An 18,453-nucleotide genomic window follows, 5' to 3' on the forward strand; every position below is an offset into this window, starting at 1 on the left:
TTACGTTTTTTTATATGCGTTTTGAAGCGCCACGTTGCAACGCATAATTTGTACGCACTAACGCATCCATAAAATGTTTATATTGTTACACCCCCCCTCCCCCCCCCTTATTTAATCTTCTTTTGTCTAACTTTGTTTTTTCATTTATTAAATTCAATGCCTCTTATTTTTTAAAATTATAGTAAACATAAATTTATCGTTTGTTTCATTAATTGGCATGAAACCAAATTAATTTTTTTTAAAAAAAGTATGATGAAATTATAATATTTTTCAATTGCACAAAATAAAATAACTACATTGCCACTTCAATAAATTTGAATTATTTACAAATTATCCAACTTGTATTCTTTAACCATAATCATCTTTTTTAGAATTGATAGAAATTTATAAGATAATGACGAAATTACTACTCTTCCTCTGTTCGCTCCTAGCCTTCCAAATGTCGCCATTTATATTTGGCCGCGATCTAGACCTGCCTCAACAGCGAAGATATGGCGATATACCTAACGAGGTTATTTCGCCCAAAGTGGATCATAATGATATTCTCCCCCAACACCTATTCTCGTCGCTGGCCGTCTCGACGTCGCTCGGATACCACGTGGACCCTTTCGAGATGTTCCACGAGTTCATGAGACTTTTCAGTAAAAAAATTAATAAATAATATTATCTTATTAATGTCAATCAGTTTAGTTCAGGCAGCCATTCAGATCGAGCTCAGAAACCGAATAAAATTTTGGTTATTTTGTCCGTTAAATTACAGGCCTTTTCCCACTCTAAACCAATTATTGGCAGACATAATAACCTGGTTCCATTCCTTATTTAAACTCGATCTTCTTAAGAGTTGGATCTCGAAACTGGTATTGGTTGACTTTCTACTTATATCGTTATTTTATTTTTTATAACTTTTAATTTCTGATAATTTATAGTCCGAAACGAGTTTATAACTTTCACTATAAGAGAGTTCGCTTCCAACTATTTTTTTTTACAAAGCCAATCTTATTAGAGCTCTGTAATTTGGTTCGAAATCCGACCCGAAGTTGGGCTCGGTCCTAAACAAATTTTTTGAAAATTTCGGGTCGGGTTTAAAAAAAATTGAATTTGCGGGGTTCCGGTTCCCGTTACAGAAGTTTGTAAAAGATGTTTTATAGGTTAGAATACTCTTGAAAAGAATCGCCTAAAATGTTTCTTCTTCGGATTCTCGTTCGATATGATTTTATATTTGGGTAACCTTGTAATAGCTGCCAAATCGTAATTTTTAAAATGGTTCGCGAACAATTTATCTTTTGGTTTTAAAAAAAAAATGATTTATTTTTTTTTTTGAAGAATATTAATATTCGGCCTTGGCCTTTTTAAACTAAATAAGGTAACTTATTTTTATCTTTGTCTGTTCCTTAATTAATGACTAAAAATAGGGGGTGTATTCTATCTGTTAAAAGTTAAATGCTCAAATTTCCTTAAATTTTAAGTTTTAAGGTTATGTTAAGTTTTTTTTTGTTTAAAAACGCAAACTATTTTTCAAGTTTTTTGTTTTGTTTAAAAACGCAAAATATAAATTATTCATATGAAGATGAACCATAAGCATAACATTTGAAATGCGTCATTTTGAAAGATACCTTCAAAAGTGAAACACATTACATTATAAATTTTGTAAGCGATTATATGTAAAAAAGCACATAACAAACCGAATAAATGCCATTGATAACCTTCCTTAAATAATTATACCTTAATGACATGTATCTCATTTGCTATTTTTTAATTATAAGTTTAATTTTTTAATTTGGCTTCTAATTTTTTTTAATTAATGCCATATTGAATGTATGATGCTCGCTTCTTGGAAAAGAGAATGATTGCATCATTTTTTTTAAAAAAAAAAGAAAAAGAAGATTAATGTTAAACACGTGTCAAATTGTCATTAAATGGTTTTTGCAAATGAAGAATATTATTTTGTTACATTTTTAAATAAAAAAAAATAAACGTTTGTTTCTAACCTGCACTTAATAACTCTTCAAATTCAAAGTAAAGATTGAGGGAAAAAAACGAATGAAAGAAAACATGTTTTTTTTAATGGCTGCCAATGAGAGTTATTTGATATATAATCCTGGTAAATATCGGCACCGAATCTCGCAATCCGTCTGCCCCTAATCATCGATGATCCATTCGCGGAAGAATTACTCTACCCAATATTTTAATGAATGAATGTTTTATAAAAAAAATTTTTTTTAATTTATTAGAAAAAAAATTATTACCTCGAAGTAGATATCGTTTTGCGGGTCAGATAAGAGACCTGAATCTTTTAAATGTTCGGTTACGGTTTAACTCGGGTCATATCGGTTTTTTAAAATCGAACGGGGTTTTGAAAATATAACGATCTTTTTTTTTACGAGTTTTTAAATTTTCCTTAAATAACAATAATATGATAAGAATATGATTTATATATATATATACAAATATTAAAAATTCTGGAAGACGGTCATTAGGGTTAAACTTGAAGCGCTCGGATATTTATTAATAATATTACACACATTTAGTGTTTGTTAAACGGTTCGATTTGAACAGATTTATAAAAAGCGACTAACTCAATATTTTAGCCAGAAAAAATAGTGCCAACCACCTAGAGATTTCGCAAATAGATGTCCAACCCTTTGTGCCATCTATGAACAAAATCTACAGGCTTGCATGGTATTTTTTTTTATAGATAAAATATTGAGTTAACTTTTTCTACAACACTACACGCATTAAAAAATCCTTAAAAAGAAATTTGTGATTTCAAACATAAAGAAATTTTTAATGCCTTTTTTGCTATAAAGACTAATATAAGAATATAAAAAGGTATATAGATAAGATTTGATATAACTTTTTATAATTTACAATGTTTAAAAAAAAATTAAATCATTATTTACAACTAGAAAAAAATTAACGAAGAACGAGTGAGTTAGCATAGTTACTGTTGTTAAAGGGTTTTGAGCCGATTATTTAAAAAAACGGCTAACTCAATATTTTAGTCAGAAAAAATATTATACCTAAGCTTCATATTTCGATAATATATGTCTAGACCTTTGTCTATGAGCAAATTTTAAGGCTTGTGTTTAATATTTTTCTTCCGGGTGAAATATTGAGTTAGCGCCGTTTAACAACTTTAATATTTTATCCAGAAAAGTATAGCGCAATTCCTGATGATGCTTATTATATTATGGCGCGAAGGTCTTGCACATTTGTGAAATATATTGAGATCGAGCCATTTAGCAACACTAAGTGTAGTGTAGTATAGATTATAATTATTTGTCATAGAAATAGTTATGACAAAACGGTTTTATATGCCAGAATATACAAGATCGATTTACCCCATTTAGTGAGACTCCTTGAATATAACAAAATTGTATATCTTGCTTATTTTTTTTTCAAAAAAAAAAATTGCATAGATAAAACTTACCAAAACGAGAAGGAAAAATTGATCAAATTTGCCACATTTATGAAGAACGCCGAGATAATCGCGGAACATAATTTGAATCACCTCAGGGGATTGGTCACCTACAAACTCGATTTCAATTTTTATTCCGATTGGGTTAGGAAATTCTTTTTTTAAAAAAAAATTTTGTTACCGTATTTTTTATTAAATACTTGAATCGGAGATTAAATTGTGTTTTTTTAAAAATAATATAAGAACAACAAAGATTTCGTGAAAGTTCACAACGGGATGAAGCCTGCCCTTGCGAGGCGAAAAAATTACCTGCAATATTCTTCGGGGGAATGGTTCAAACCTCACCCCGACTTCACCATCTCGCCCCCGTCGGATCTGAACAAATCCGTCGATTGGAGACTGCTAGGAGCCGTTACTCCCGTCAAAAATCAAGGCGAATGTGGATCTTGTTGGGCTTTTAGCGCTGTACAATTTTTATTATTCTATATTTAAAATCGAAATTCGAGTCTTGATAAATGAATTAATATGTTATATTATATTTTTTGCTAGACTGGCTCATTAGAGGGCCAATATTACATCAAAAATGGTTTTAACAAGCTAGTGAGTCTCAGCGAACAAAACTTGCTCGACTGTTCCTTTAAATTCGGCAATGAAGGCTGTAACGGTGGCCTAATGGATAACGCTTTCGAGTACATCAAGGTGAACAAAGGGCTAGACACCGAAGCTAGTTACCCCTATAAGGCTAGGGTAAAAAAATATCAGAGATTATTAATAATATATATTTTTTTATTCACTATCACTTACAAGTTTTTATTTTAAAATGTTGGCCAATTAAGGGAGCCTTATTTATAGTATCTTGTCTAGGTGGTGTTATGATAGAATATATACATCTTTTAAAACCAGAATCGATATGTATGATGTTAGTATGTTGAATAAGCTAAAAAAATCAAAATTTTAAAGTTTTTGAAAAAGTAAAAACTTCCGAGACGAATTATCGTCTTACGCCGCGTCATTACCCAGATACGAAGTCTTTGGGTACTTCCCGCTTTCAAAAAAGTTTGCCCAAAGGTGGTTTGACTTATTTTTGATAATTAATGCTGTTATTTAGGGTTGGCATTGCTATTTTTCGTATTATTTTCTCGTTATTTTGTATTTTTGAATTTTTTTCGTTTTTGTCTAGTCAAAGCTAAATGGTCCAATAAACAGCCGGCTGCTTATTAATTGTTGCATATAGTTGTTTTTTTTTAAAAAAATATATATACCTAGAAATAAATCTGTTTTTTATAGCCAGATATTTTATTTTCTTCTTTATTTTTGTAAAGAGAGAAAGAATTATTTTTTTTGTAATAGAAAAAAAAATCATTTATTGTTTTTTTATATTCTGAGAACGATATACAAGCTAATAATTATTGTATTCGGCGACAAATAGATATTTTTTATATTCATAAATAAATTTTGATATTGGATTTTGTTGAAGTGATTAACTTTTAAATATATCCTATTTTTACTGTAAAAGAAAAGATTTAAAGTGAAAGAAGGAAACTCTTGAGCTTACACATAATATATTATATATATGTCGTATGGGGATTCGGAATCTCTCAATTTTAAATCATTTACCGAGGGCGATTTAAAATCAGATTTAACCGAAAATGTATTCTAGCATGTGAAGAGAATCCAAACTGTAAAATTTCTAACAATTTCGCAATAAACTTTAGAACTACTCTTAATTCATATAAATTTTTATACAGATTTTTCATATAAATTTAAAAAAAGTACCAAAATGTCTATGGCTGAAATTGGTAAAATTTATAGAGTAAATACTTTACACATGCTGGATTACATTTTTTTAAAATTGAGAGATTCCGAATCCCCATACGACATATATATTAATTTACTTTAAGTTAGTTATTTCGAAAATAAAAGTATTGTTATTCATTTATATAATTTTACCTTATAATAATTATATCACTCCCTCCTATCGCCCAATTTAAAGGAGAACAAAAGGTGTCTGTTTTCTCGTTCGCATGTTGGAGCGAGTGATTATGGCTTCGTAGATTTACCGACTGGCAACGAATGGGCATTGGCGGAAGCCGTAGCCGCTATAGGTCCCATCTCCATAGGCGTAGACGCTAGTCACGTTTCTTTCCAATTCTATAGATCTGGTACAAATTTTTTTTTCTAAAAAATAGTAATTGTTTCTGTTGTATATTCCTATAAACAATTGAATGATGTCTTTAAAGAATATTACACAAGAAATGTAGAAAAAATGAAAATTATTTAAATCACAAGGGTTTTGCTTCTTTGAACCGAGTTCTTTCTGGAGTTCAGACAAAATTTTATATTTATTTTTGTTACATCGATATTGCATCAATAAGTTAATGAAGCATAGCCTCCATAGTTTGCTAAACCCCCCTACGACTAGTGTTATCCAAATCTTTAGCCGCAATAACTTCATCAGATGCCTCCTTTCCGAGATAATTAGCACTACTCTTATGATGACACCAAATTGAGCATTATGGAAATAAGGCAAACTAGTTTGCGTTTTTATAAATTGTGTTTAATTTGCATTACCATTTGAAAAACGCAAACGCTCAATTAGGTCACACTATTATAAAGATTATTTTATTATCTTCACATTATATTTTATCTGTTCACATCTTACTTTTTTTTAAAAAAAATAGTAGATACCATTTTACGCATTTAATATTTCTAACATTTTATTTTTCTTTCACGTCACATTTCATAGGTATATACCAAAACATTCACTGCTCCAACGTCACGCTAGATCACGGCGTGCTCATTGTTGGTTACGGTTCCGACCTTGATGGCGATTATTGGCTCGTTAAAAACAGCTGGGGAAGTTCTTGGGGAGACAAAGGTTACATCAAAATAGCCAGAAACAAGGATAATATGTGTGGAGTGGCTACACAAGCTAGTCTACCTATAGAGAAAAAAAACGAGGTAATTTTTAAAAAAAAACTCAAACACTTATCTGATTCTTGGGCGCAGGCCATACCAAAACCTTTGAGCGCACGCTAGCCTTAAATCGAGCGTCGAAAATTACGCTTCCGGTTTGAAGCGTGTTTTTGCACATTAAATTTTTTTTATATATACTCACTAATTTTTATATTAATTCCTCTCCATCTTTTAAGGCTATAAGTGTTTTAATAATTTATATTTAAATCAATAGTACCGTGTATAATTTTTAGTTTAATTTTTTTTATATATAATATCTAATTTAATATCTATGTAAAAGTATATAGGTAAGGTTTACTAAATTATATTCACATCTTCAACTTAAGAAGCTGATAATTTTTTAAACTCCTAACACGTTCTGGCATGGTCTTAGTCTATCATTAAAATTATTCTGAATATTTTGTTATAATCTCTTAACCTAATATTATATATTTATTATTAATATTATCCAGGTATGAAAACGGATTTGAGAGAACGCCGGAAAAAAAAATCAACAATTTATTTTGCTTTATAAAAATTTTTTAATATAATTATTTGTCATAGTTCTAACATTATTTTAAAGTATATTTGCATATAATACTTCAAAGCAATCTTACTGTGTATATAATATTAACTACCTGTATTGTTTATTAATTTAATCTAGTTTGTCTCGAAATTTCTTTTAATATAATGTTAAAAATTAATTTAATATATAAATTGTATTTACAAATTTTTTTTACATTCTTCTAAATTATATTTTTAATTTAAATTAGTAATATATTTTGTAAAAATAATAATACACATTTCTTTTATTGTTCATCAAAAATGCTTTTATTTCTAATAAAATTATTTTATCCAAGTGTAAAATTTTTTTTACTTTTTAACTGTGAACCATTTTGAGATTAAGGTTTTGTTCTTAAAGATTTTATCCATTAGGAAAAAGAAATAATCCGAGAGTATAATATATTCAAAATATAAGCTGTTTATGAATAATAACATAATTTTAGATTACAATAAATTATAAAAAGAATTGTATACCTACAATATTTATGACACCCTTCACATGAGATGGATAAAAATTTTTTTCAATATCCACCAGTAAAAGGGGGTTTTATACATTTTGCTTTCATTATATGCAGAGGGGTTTACAGATAATTTTCATAGCGTTCAAAATTGAGTATTTTAGAAAATCAGTTGTGATTAAAAGGGAACAAATTTATATAGTTTTTGTGATTGTGTACATAATTCCGATTACTGAATGGGAAAAGTCCTGAGATTTGTCCTTGAAAATCTCCTAAAAAAATTAAATCCATCCCAGAGTTGGGTCCTTCTATTATATATTAAATAGGCAAATTTATATTATAATTTTTAAATGAAAAAGAATCCTTATCTCTAGTAAGTAGGAAATGTTTTTTAAGTATATATTTCCACTTCTCTAAAGACCGCCATCCCCAGTTAATTCAATTTGAATCTTTAGATCTTAATCAGACAATATCTAGCTTGACGGAATGACTTTTACAACCGACAGGCACTAAAGTATTTCTTGCAAAAATAAGTATTAAATCCAGGATCGTCGATCCTTTGATCTAGATTTTTTTAACAAGTGTATTCATCTGAATATATTCTGTTCTTAAGACGAATTTTAAGTAATTCACAATTCAGTAATAATATCTTCAGAATTTTTTTATCAGTGAATAGTTTATTCATTTAATACTCACCCTTTAATTTTATCTTAATATATCCAAATTAAGTATAGCTATCTTATTTAGAAACATCTACCATAGTCAATGCAGTAAGTATAGGGGAAGATGGGCTATTCAAATATTTATAAAAAAATGCTTGTTGTTAATGTAAGATTTTTAAAATGAAAATAAAATATCTGTCTAACATTCTAAAAAAAATTATCATCACTATTTTTAGTTTATTTCACGAAATAAAATGCAATTTTTTTAAAGGCCAAAAAATCTATAAAGTTAGGCAGTGCTGGTGTAACGTGTTATTTATACTCCGTAAAAAATATACTCATATTTAGTAATATTAGTTTTTAAAAATCTTTTGCCATCGCACTCCAAGGGTTATAGTGGTAAAAAAATGATTTTTCAGGACTCTAGTTGAAAGGCAAATCAATGGCGTATCCTGAATTTTTCTAAAAGACTAAAATATTCTAATGCTTTTTTTTAAAACCAAATTAACCCCGTTATCATTTATCATAAATATAAACAATAAACATTTTAGGAATCTAAATAAAATGGAACTCTAAAAAAAATTTTATTTTTAAAAAGCCTGGTCCTGGTAGAAAATACAAATTTTTATTATAAATCAATGTGGCAAAGTTACAGCTTATTATAAATATAATTCTATCCATTTTATAATACATTGATAATTAAAATAATATTCATTTTTATACACAAGGCTTGGATTGTAAGAACAGCAGATAAGATTTTGAATAAAACTTATAAATCAGGGTGCCGCAGCATACCAGATTTCCAAAAATGAAAAATATTTACTTTCTTATCCAATCTTTTGAAATCGCCAAATCCAATTGTTTTCATTCCAATCCTTTTCTCTGCAAACGATAGCTCTCTTTTAGCTATTTTCTCCTGTATTTTCTTTAAGTTGTATCAATTAATCTAAATCATCTTGTTCCATAGCTTCATCCAAACTATAATCATCAGATAAAATGGGTCCTGGATATGGTTTAAACCCGACTCAAGTTAATAATATACCTTTTCGCACAAATCTTATCATCATTTAAGTAATGTTTAAGGATTTATACCTTTTATATTTAAATAAATTGAAAATATTAAAATATTGATATTTGTATTTACAATTTTACAAATATCTTAATATATGATTTTAAAAATAAAATTCATTGAACGGTTCAAAATAATTCGCGGGTACGGTTCGGGTTTTTAAAATTTTTAAAACTGGGTCCAGGTCCGGTTTGGGTTTAATTCCGGGTTTGGGTTCGGTTAGAATCTCTGCCGACTCGGAACTATTTCCCTCAACGTCTGACAAATTTTTATATTTATTATATTTTTTTAAAAGAATTAAATTGAGACATAAGGAAAAAGGAAGCAAATTATTTAAACCAAGAGGATGACTAAAAAAATATGTGAATAAATATTTACATAGTCAAATATTTGTTTATTTATTTTCTCCGTTACATACAGATACAACCATTGGTATGAGCTGGCCCAGGTTTGTGAAAAATATTTATTTTCTCCGGCCCGAGTTAAATTTGGTTATAATATGTAATTGTTTAAAAAGTAACATTATTTCTTTCTTTTTTTTATAAGTATTTTATAATATTTGATTTGAAAATAAAATTATAATCTTTATAAAATTTTTATCTAGTATAATAGATTAGAAAGGGCAACTTTAAAATTGTATGATTAGACTAAAAGAATAAGAATTATTATAATTAGTGAATAATTTAGATTAAGAATTTCTTCAATTTATTTCTTTTATTAAAGAAAATTTGACATATATAAAATAATTAGAGTTAATATGTAACTTCATTGGTATAATTCGCTTGGCCCCTAAGGAGAAGGCACGTTTTTCACAAGGAAGCGGACAAAACCTTGTTACCCAGATAAGAATAATAAAGAAGATGGCACTAAAAAATTTCGGAATAGCTAGGAATATTTTTATTTCTTCTAAAAATTAACCCCTTGGGAGATGAGGGCATGATTAAAAGGGGTCCCCAGATATGGGGTTAATTAATGATTAAATAGAATCCACGATTTTATATATAAAAAATTAAGCATATTTTCATATACGACTACTAAAAAGAATAAAACAACGTTCCATTGTAATACGTCTCCGGATATAAATTTTGGAAATTTTATATAATTTATATTTTAAAAGATATCAATTTTTTAGAAACTCTATGATTAATTTTCAACTACACTCTTTTTCTCTTATTTTTATTCTTATAACATAAATTAAACATGAAACTTTACGACAAATAATTCCATAGTGATTATTTTACAATATCTTTTTTTCAATTTATAATAATAATCAAAATAGCTCTTTCGAAGTTTAATATAAACTGTTTAAAGAAATTATTTACATATAAAAATATGTAAATACAACACGTATATATTTTAAAATTTCTGTAAACTATTATCAGAAGATGCATTAAATTTATGATAGATTTAAATTTACCATTTATTTGAATCCCTCTGGAATTTGAAAATTTTGACCTGGTAACCATGTTCCTATCCTATGTATCGATGTAAGCGTAAATGTGTCATTATTTCAACTTTAAATCACATTTTGAGCGCATTTTTTAATATTTAAATATCTCATTTTACCGGAAATTTATTCTAACATGTTCACATTACCCTACCCTATAAATATCACACAATTTTGTCATGAAATTTTGAACTTAATTATATTTATTTATATTAGTTTTCCCATAGATTTTTTTTTTAAATAAAAATTATACATGACAACGGTTTATCGTGAAATTGTCTAAAATTCATAAGATAGGTTTTCTAAGTAAACATGCTGAAATACACTTCCCCGCGCTTCAAAAATTGATTTAAAGTTGTCAAAAAACACATTTACGCCAACATGTACAATAATTTAAGAAAAAAATTATTAAATAGGAAAAGTTAGATAAAATCAAAATTTTTATTTAGCGAAAATCGTTTATGTAATCTTTAATCCTAATCTTTGAATATAGGAAGCAATATTCTAAGCATTGCAAAATATTTGATAGATTTAATTTTAAATGGCATAAAGTCACTTTTCAAAAAATTTATTTCGAACGGAGGAAGAAAGGGTGGGGGTAAAACCAAACTGCTTCCTCCTTAATTACGACCAATGAGTGATAGAGAAAATCAGGAAATAATTGTTAAGTTCTTTTTTTTTCATAGATTTCAGATAAAGGACACATTTAAGACAATTCTTGTTTACCTGATGCACAATAAAAAAATACCGTTAAAATATTTCGCTCTTATGAATTTAAAACATATGGGAGTTTAATATATTAATTTCAATATCTTGTTTATCTTTTGATAAGCGCATTTCGCAATATATTCTTTGTTTCGTTTATAAAGCTCCCGCGAAAACGTAGGTTTCGCAGAAATAGTTTCGAGGTAATGGGTTTCGCGATATTGTCTTAATTGTAAACGTTTCGCGGTAAAAAAATTTTTACGTATTGGTTTCGTGATAATAACTTCGCAAAAAAAATGTTTCGCTGAATTGACCTAATATTTTATTTTCCGATATATCTTCCTTATTTTTTATAAAATAAACAATTACCTTGAAAAAACTATATAAATAAAATGAAATTAACCCCAAAACCTCAAAACATAATAATATATATAAAATATTATAGATAATATTATAATTTTGTTCTTTCCTAATGATGTTATTCTAGATAACAAAATTTTAATAATTCTCTTTCTTTCTTTATTTCTTTTCTCCCTTCCTTCCTTCCTTCCTTCCTTCTTTTTAAAATTTGGAACCTCTGAAGGTATCTGCTAGTGGTAAATATATATATAATCCAGGACAAAAATATCTTGGACAAAAAGACTAATAAAAATATATCCATTTTTATAAATAGAATTTTTAAAAAAAAATTTAAATGCCTTTTTAAGACTGTATCCAAAACATCAAAAAATTATATTCACAAACTTTCTAAACTTTAAACAAAATAAATAAATAAGCTATTTTAAATATATATGAAATTTTAAAAAATTTAAACAAAGTTTTGAAACTTTTTTAATATTCTTTTTCTTTCTGAATTTGAGTATTTTATTTTTGCATTCGAGTGTCACCTTCGACATTTCTATTCGGGATTTAAACATACTATTTTTATGTCATTAAAATTATAATATAAAAATAGGAGTCGTTTTTTCCCCCCCCCCATAAATGAATAACAATTATTAATCGTATTTTTAATAATTACTACTTTGGTTTATATTTTTCAAGAAAAAAATGAAATATTTTTACCTGGCCTAAAAAACTCATATAAGAACCAAAGTAGTCATTGGTGCTGGGATTTTCCATTTTGAAAAATCTACGCTAATATCTGTGTATGTGTCTACGTTTAAAAATTAATCACATTGAAGGATTAGGCACATACAGGCAGTGGTGGGGGGGGGGGTGGAAAGGTAGGTTTTTTTTTCTCCATAAATTTTATTGAAGACCTTAAGTCCACTTATTGTACTTGGGTTTTCATTAATGTTTTTTTTCCCCCTAAAAATTTAGAAATTATAAGTCGTTACTTTAAAAAAGTTATTAAATTTATACCAATTTTTCTTTGAAAATTCTTCCTATTTAGGGATGCATAGGGCGAAAATTTTTATCAGCCTAATATAAAACTATATCTACGAAAGCAGGCAAATTCGCGACGGGGGGGGGGGATATTTCCAACAATGTTACGCACACCCCTACACTGCAGGTTCAAGGTCATGTCTAAGTTCTAATAAAAAAATATTTTTTGTGTTGGTTGTGAAATGGGAAGTGAAATAAAAAAAAATTAATAAAATATTTTTGCTTTGGTTGTGGATGTGTGAAGTTGAAATATAAAAAATTTTAAGTTGTTAATAATTTTTCAAAATATGAAATTACTTTTTTTTTATATAATATAATAATCTCCTTTTGTCTAATTTTTTATATATAATCCTTTTTTTATATAATAATCACCTTTGTCTAATACTATTATAAAAAAAACCTTTTTTTTTAAAATAATTCTCCTTTTGTGATAACTTTATCTAATAGTATGTTGTAAATTAAGATGTCTCATTTTTTTTAAAATCTCATTGTTCATTAATTGGCACGAAGCCAAGCCATCATGAAACTTTTATTATATTGTAAAAGAAAAGTATATGATGAAATAATAATTATTTATCAATTGCAAAAAATAATAATAAATCATCGTTCATCAAATAAATTTAAATCATTTAATAAAATAATTTTTTTTTTAATACACATTTCAATAAATCAGAATATATATATTTAATTACACAAAGAAATTCACTAAAAAAAATGGCAAAATTACTACTCCTCTTCTGTTCGATCTTAGCTTTCCAAATGTCGCCATTTATAAATGGCCGCGATCTTGACCTGCTCCAATCTCGAAAACATGACCACTTACCTAACGAGGTGGCTTCACCCAATATGGATCTCAATAATATTCTCCCCCAACGGCTATTCTCGTCGCTGGCCATCTCCACGTCTCTCGGATATCACGTGGACCCTTTCGACATGTTCCACGAGTTCATGCGACTTTACAGTAAAAAAAAAATATTTTTTTTTATTTCTATTAAACTGAAGGTCAAACGGAAAGACATTGGTAGACCAAATATAATCTAGCCATTTTGTCGGTTAAATTGATTCGAACCGATTTTTGCCAGACAAAATAATTTAGATCCATTTAATGTTTGAACTCAATCTAAACAGTGACCACTTCATATAATTATAAATTTATCATATTATTTACGATGGGAAATATATATATATTTTTTTTAAAATGGCTGCTTTGAAAACTGTTTCTGATTTTTCTTTACCACAAAACTGATATCGCTTGTCCCGTAATTCGGTCCGAAACCTGGCCCGAAATAGACACCGGGTTTAAATAAGATTTTAGAAACCGGGCCTGGATCGGGTTTGAAAATATGAAAGAATTCTAAGAAATAACGTAGAAAATTCGAAAGTTTTAAATCATTAAAGAAATCCTAATTATTTAACCTTTTTTGGTCAAATTTTTGTTTTTCTATTAATAAAAAAAAGTATATTTTATGTTTTTTGATAAAGTTTTCGAAAATATTTTGATGTCTTGGACACGGCTTTATCAAAAATTTCAAAATTATGAGTGACAGCGAGGTAGCGATTAGTGAATTTTTTTTTTCACTTCACAAAAATGCCTTTTAAATTTATATATATATGTTGATTTAAAAAATTTGAGCCGGGTTCGGGCCCTAAATCTGGCTTTGGATTCTATAGAAGAGATCTTGATATATTTGGGTAAAACCTGTAATTTATCTGTAGATCTTAATTTTTAAAAGAGTTCACTACTGTTGTGAGGCTAGCTAAATATTTTGGCCCCTGAAAAATTTTGTTAAAGCCTGGAGGTTTCGCTGCTAGACATCCAAACTTTTCTGTCATTTACAAGGCAAAATCTTCAGGCTTGCCATAATAAATTTCCTGGCAATGTTAACCGGGTTTTTAAAAGTCGGCCCAAATCGACCCGTTTAACGGTACTAAAAAATGATTTAAGTATTCGAAGAGTATATATTTTTGTTAAAATAAACGGACTGAATATTTTTCTCAGATAGCACAATAATGCTTTATATACATCTATTAGCGAAGCCTCGAATTTAGGCAATATTTTATCTGACTAAAATATTGAGTCGAGCCGTGTAACAACACTACTACTTTATTCCCAAAATTAATAACTAAAATAGTAGCGGTCTTATCTATTAAAAGTTTAATTCTTCAATTTCCTTATATTAAAGATCCGGACCCGGTCGGACCTTTTGTTTAAAAAAAATTTAGTTTGGGCTGGGTCGGGCTTAAATTTATTAAATATACCGGGGTCGGAGTTAAACGGCTCAATTTTTTAAAAACAGCTGATCCAATAATTTTAACCAAAACAGTATTGCGTTATCTAGATTAAGTTGTTGGACATCTATCAGCAAAAAAGAAAGAATTATTGGCTATAATATTAGGTTAACCATATTTAAAAATAGAGCGAGGTTTACAACACTAGAGCACAGATCTAGGGAAATTCCCATTTCCTGGAGAGGGAAAAAATTTATCAAGACTAATTATTAGGGTCTGATATTTTATATGGCTTCTTGCCCGGAATTATTTTTATTCTCAGTTGTTAAAAATAATTTTCAAGATGAGATTGAAAATGAGCAACAAATAAATTTTAAACGCTTCCATCATATGTTTTCCACTCATTGTTCGTTTTTTTTGTTTCCTAATTTTATAATTAATTCCGCATTGATGTGATTGTTCGCTTCCCAGAAAAATCTCTAAATTCGGTGAGTTTTTTTTGTTTACAAGAAAAGATAAATTACCATCTTAAATAAAATTTTTTTAGGACTACTTCAAAGCCTCATCTCAAATTCGTAGGCAATTATATATATATTAAAATAAAATTTTATATTAAAACCAATGTCATATAATAATACCTAAACTGAAGATGCATTCATTAAAAGTGTACATCAATGAAAAACAGCTGGGAACGCCATTTTGGTTACCCGTACCATTATTAAAAATTTTTAACGAGAGGCCAATCTATTCCTATGTCTGGCGTAAACTTTATTAAAGAATTGCCTGAATCATCGAGATAATAAGGAAGCAAGTTATCAATTTAATCGTAGTTTTTAACATGAGTATAATTATTATATGGGTTACCAAAATGGCAGGTTCAGCTGATTTGAATTCAGCGACGCTTTCAACTGCATTATTATGAATGCATCTTCAGTCTAAGTATTATTATATGTCATTGATTAAAACCTCAGATTTGGAATTAGGGTAAAGCATCGAGACCTTATTTTGGCGGACATAATATCTTATAGCCAAAATCTCTATGTAAATTTCTATTTATATAAATTTGAATCCTTAAATGTAATAATAATTTTAAAAAAAACACATATAGATAAAACTTACCAAAATGAGCAAGAAAAATTGATCAAATTTGCCATATTTATGAAGAACGCCGAGTTAATCGCGGAACATAATTTGAAGCATCTCAAGGGATTGGTCACCTACAAACTCGATTTCAATGTTTACGCCGATTGGGTTAGGACCTTCTTTTTTAAAAAATAATTTTAAACTGTTTTTTTGTATATATATATAAGGACAACAAAGAGTTTGTGAAAGTTCACAACGGGATGAAACCAGCCCTTGCAAGGAGACCCAAAAATATCCTGCAATATTCGTCAGGAGTATGGTTCAAACCTCATCCCAACTTCACCATCTCACCGCCGTCCGATCTCAACACATCCGTCGATTGGAGACTTCTTGGAGCCGTTACTCCTGTCAAAGATCAAAGACACTGTGGATCTTGTTGGGCTTTTAGTGCCGTAATTTTTTTTTAAATATTCTTTATAAAATGAGAATTTGAAGACATAAAAATGAATTGAATGCCAAAAAAATACCATAATTGCAATTCATTTCTAACTGATGTCAAAATTTAATTTTCTATGATTTTTATTTATTTAATAAATAATTGTTTTTAATATTCTATGGAGGAGAAGTCGTTAATAAAGTTAAACCCTTCTCGGTGGGTAGAATTAAAGTGTCAATTTCTATATGTATTTTCTCATCTGTTTTGTCATCTAAAAAATATCTATCCCGATAAGACAAAACAGATGAGAAAATACGTATAGAAATTGACACCATAGGGATCAAAAGAAGAGAATAAACTTTTATCGTATGTAAGTTATACCTAGTAAAGATAAATTTTAAATGAGGACAAAATAAGAAATATTTTTAATTATAAAAAAATGACACTATTGATAAATTAGGATAAGAATGATGAGAGTTTTATAGATCTCAGCAAGCAATTATTGAGTATCATAGAATTACAAACTATAATTAAATATCTATAACTACTTAAAGTTTAATTGAACATCATCAACTTAAGAAGTTGATGCTTGTGAAGGGGAGTAATTTTTTTTCGTAAAGTTTAAAGTTAATAGCTAGCAGAATTCCTGCACAATTATCTAATATACTTCTTCCGTTGCAATTTGGGGTTGGTACGAGCTTAGGCTGTGAAGCAGCTGCACATATAACGCGCATTTAAGCTCAAAATACCACAGCTGCCCAACATCTTGTAAAGATCGATTTTACAAATGCTTATAATAGTATTCATAGACAAGTAATAATCTCACAATTTATAAAACATTTCCTACTTTTAACAAACTATATCCTCTCGTCTTATAAGAAACCATCACATTTGGTATTTGGCCATCATATCCTAACTCTCTTCCGAAGGTATTCAGCAAGGTGATCCTCTAGGTTCCATATTATTTTGCCTTGGTATCCATGATTTGATTACTAAAATAAACAATGACTGCACGATACCCTTACACTTATGGTATATAGATGATGGGGTCATCTCTGGCGAATCTGCAGAGGTGAAAAGGCTATCAATATTATTAAGACTTCTACTGACAGCCTCGGACTCGTAATTAATCAAATCAAAACTGAATACTGCGTTATTAATACAATTCCGCAAAACGTTTTTGGTTTTAAGCATGTCCCCTTGAAAAATCTATCACATTTGGGCTCTCCCATTGGTGAGGAGTCAGTGAATTCTTTTTTTAGCGATATGGACGATATCTTTAAAAATTTAAAACGCATTCTTCCTTCGTCTCACAAGGCCTTTTTTTTAATTCGGAATTTCTTCAACATCTCTAAAATCCTTTATGTCCTACGATCGAGCGCATTATTTTTAGAGAGGGAGCATTTAGTGAGATTCGAAACCAGAATAAAAGTCATCCTTAGCCACTGCTTAAATATCAAATTTACAGACCTAGCTTGGCATCAAGCCACACTTCCTTTCAAACATGGCGGCCTTGGTATAAGATTCCCATTGTCGATCTCAATATGTGCCTTCATTGCCAGCCACCTTCAGGCACGTATATTAATTGTCCAACATTCTGTCGGTTCACGATCCTTTTTTGAATACAGCTAAGATAGAATCGGCAAAATCCGTCACAACCTCAACCCTATTTCCGATCTCTGTGAAGCAGAAGGATTGGGATTTACCACTTGTGAAAAATGCCGTTGATTACCTTATTTCGAGTCTCACCATTGGCTAGATCCACATTTATTGAACTAATCAAAGATCGGGGATATGAATTTTTAGATATTATTCCATCTACCAATCTCAAACTCGAATTGGACAACCATGAGCTCAGTTATGCTTTATGTATCAGGCTCAACATTCCCTTTTCATAACCATATAAATGCAGCAAATGTCATACTGTTGATGACAATATGGCGCTTCATCCTTTACATTGCAATCGTAATCCCGGCCGCCAAACTCGACATTTGAAATGCAATTAAATTATATCTCTTGCACTTAGGTCGGCTGGTTTTCC

The 18,453-nt window shown here is 29.0% G+C and overlaps 1 protein-coding gene across 1 annotated transcript in view; it reads left to right on the forward strand.

The window, feature by feature from the left end:
• The window catches only part of LOC135930843 (uncharacterized), a 33,205-nt gene that overhangs the window by 7,380 nt on the left and 7,372 nt on the right, over window positions 1–18,453 (forward strand). The window contains exons 2-10 of the mRNA XM_065467635.1: window positions 372–641; window positions 3,420–3,562; window positions 3,662–3,883; window positions 3,968–4,165; window positions 5,412–5,580; window positions 6,165–6,379; window positions 13,313–13,625; window positions 16,002–16,144; window positions 16,204–16,428. Of these exons, the coding sequence (XP_065323707.1) occupies window positions 395–641; window positions 3,420–3,562; window positions 3,662–3,883; window positions 3,968–4,165; window positions 5,412–5,580; window positions 6,165–6,379; window positions 13,313–13,625; window positions 16,002–16,144; window positions 16,204–16,428 (1,875 nt within the window). The 5' untranslated portion in view covers window positions 372–394. The remainder of the gene's footprint in view (window positions 1–371; window positions 642–3,419; window positions 3,563–3,661; window positions 3,884–3,967; window positions 4,166–5,411; window positions 5,581–6,164; window positions 6,380–13,312; window positions 13,626–16,001; window positions 16,145–16,203; window positions 16,429–18,453) is intronic.

Source organism: Gordionus sp. m RMFG-2023, chromosome 1 (genome assembly GCF_954871325.1).
Source record: "Gordionus sp. m RMFG-2023 chromosome 1, tfGorSpeb1-WG-v2, whole genome shotgun sequence".
In the NCBI taxonomy this organism is placed as follows: Eukaryota; Metazoa; Nematomorpha; class Gordioida; order Chordodea; family Parachordodidae; genus Gordionus; species Gordionus sp. m RMFG-2023.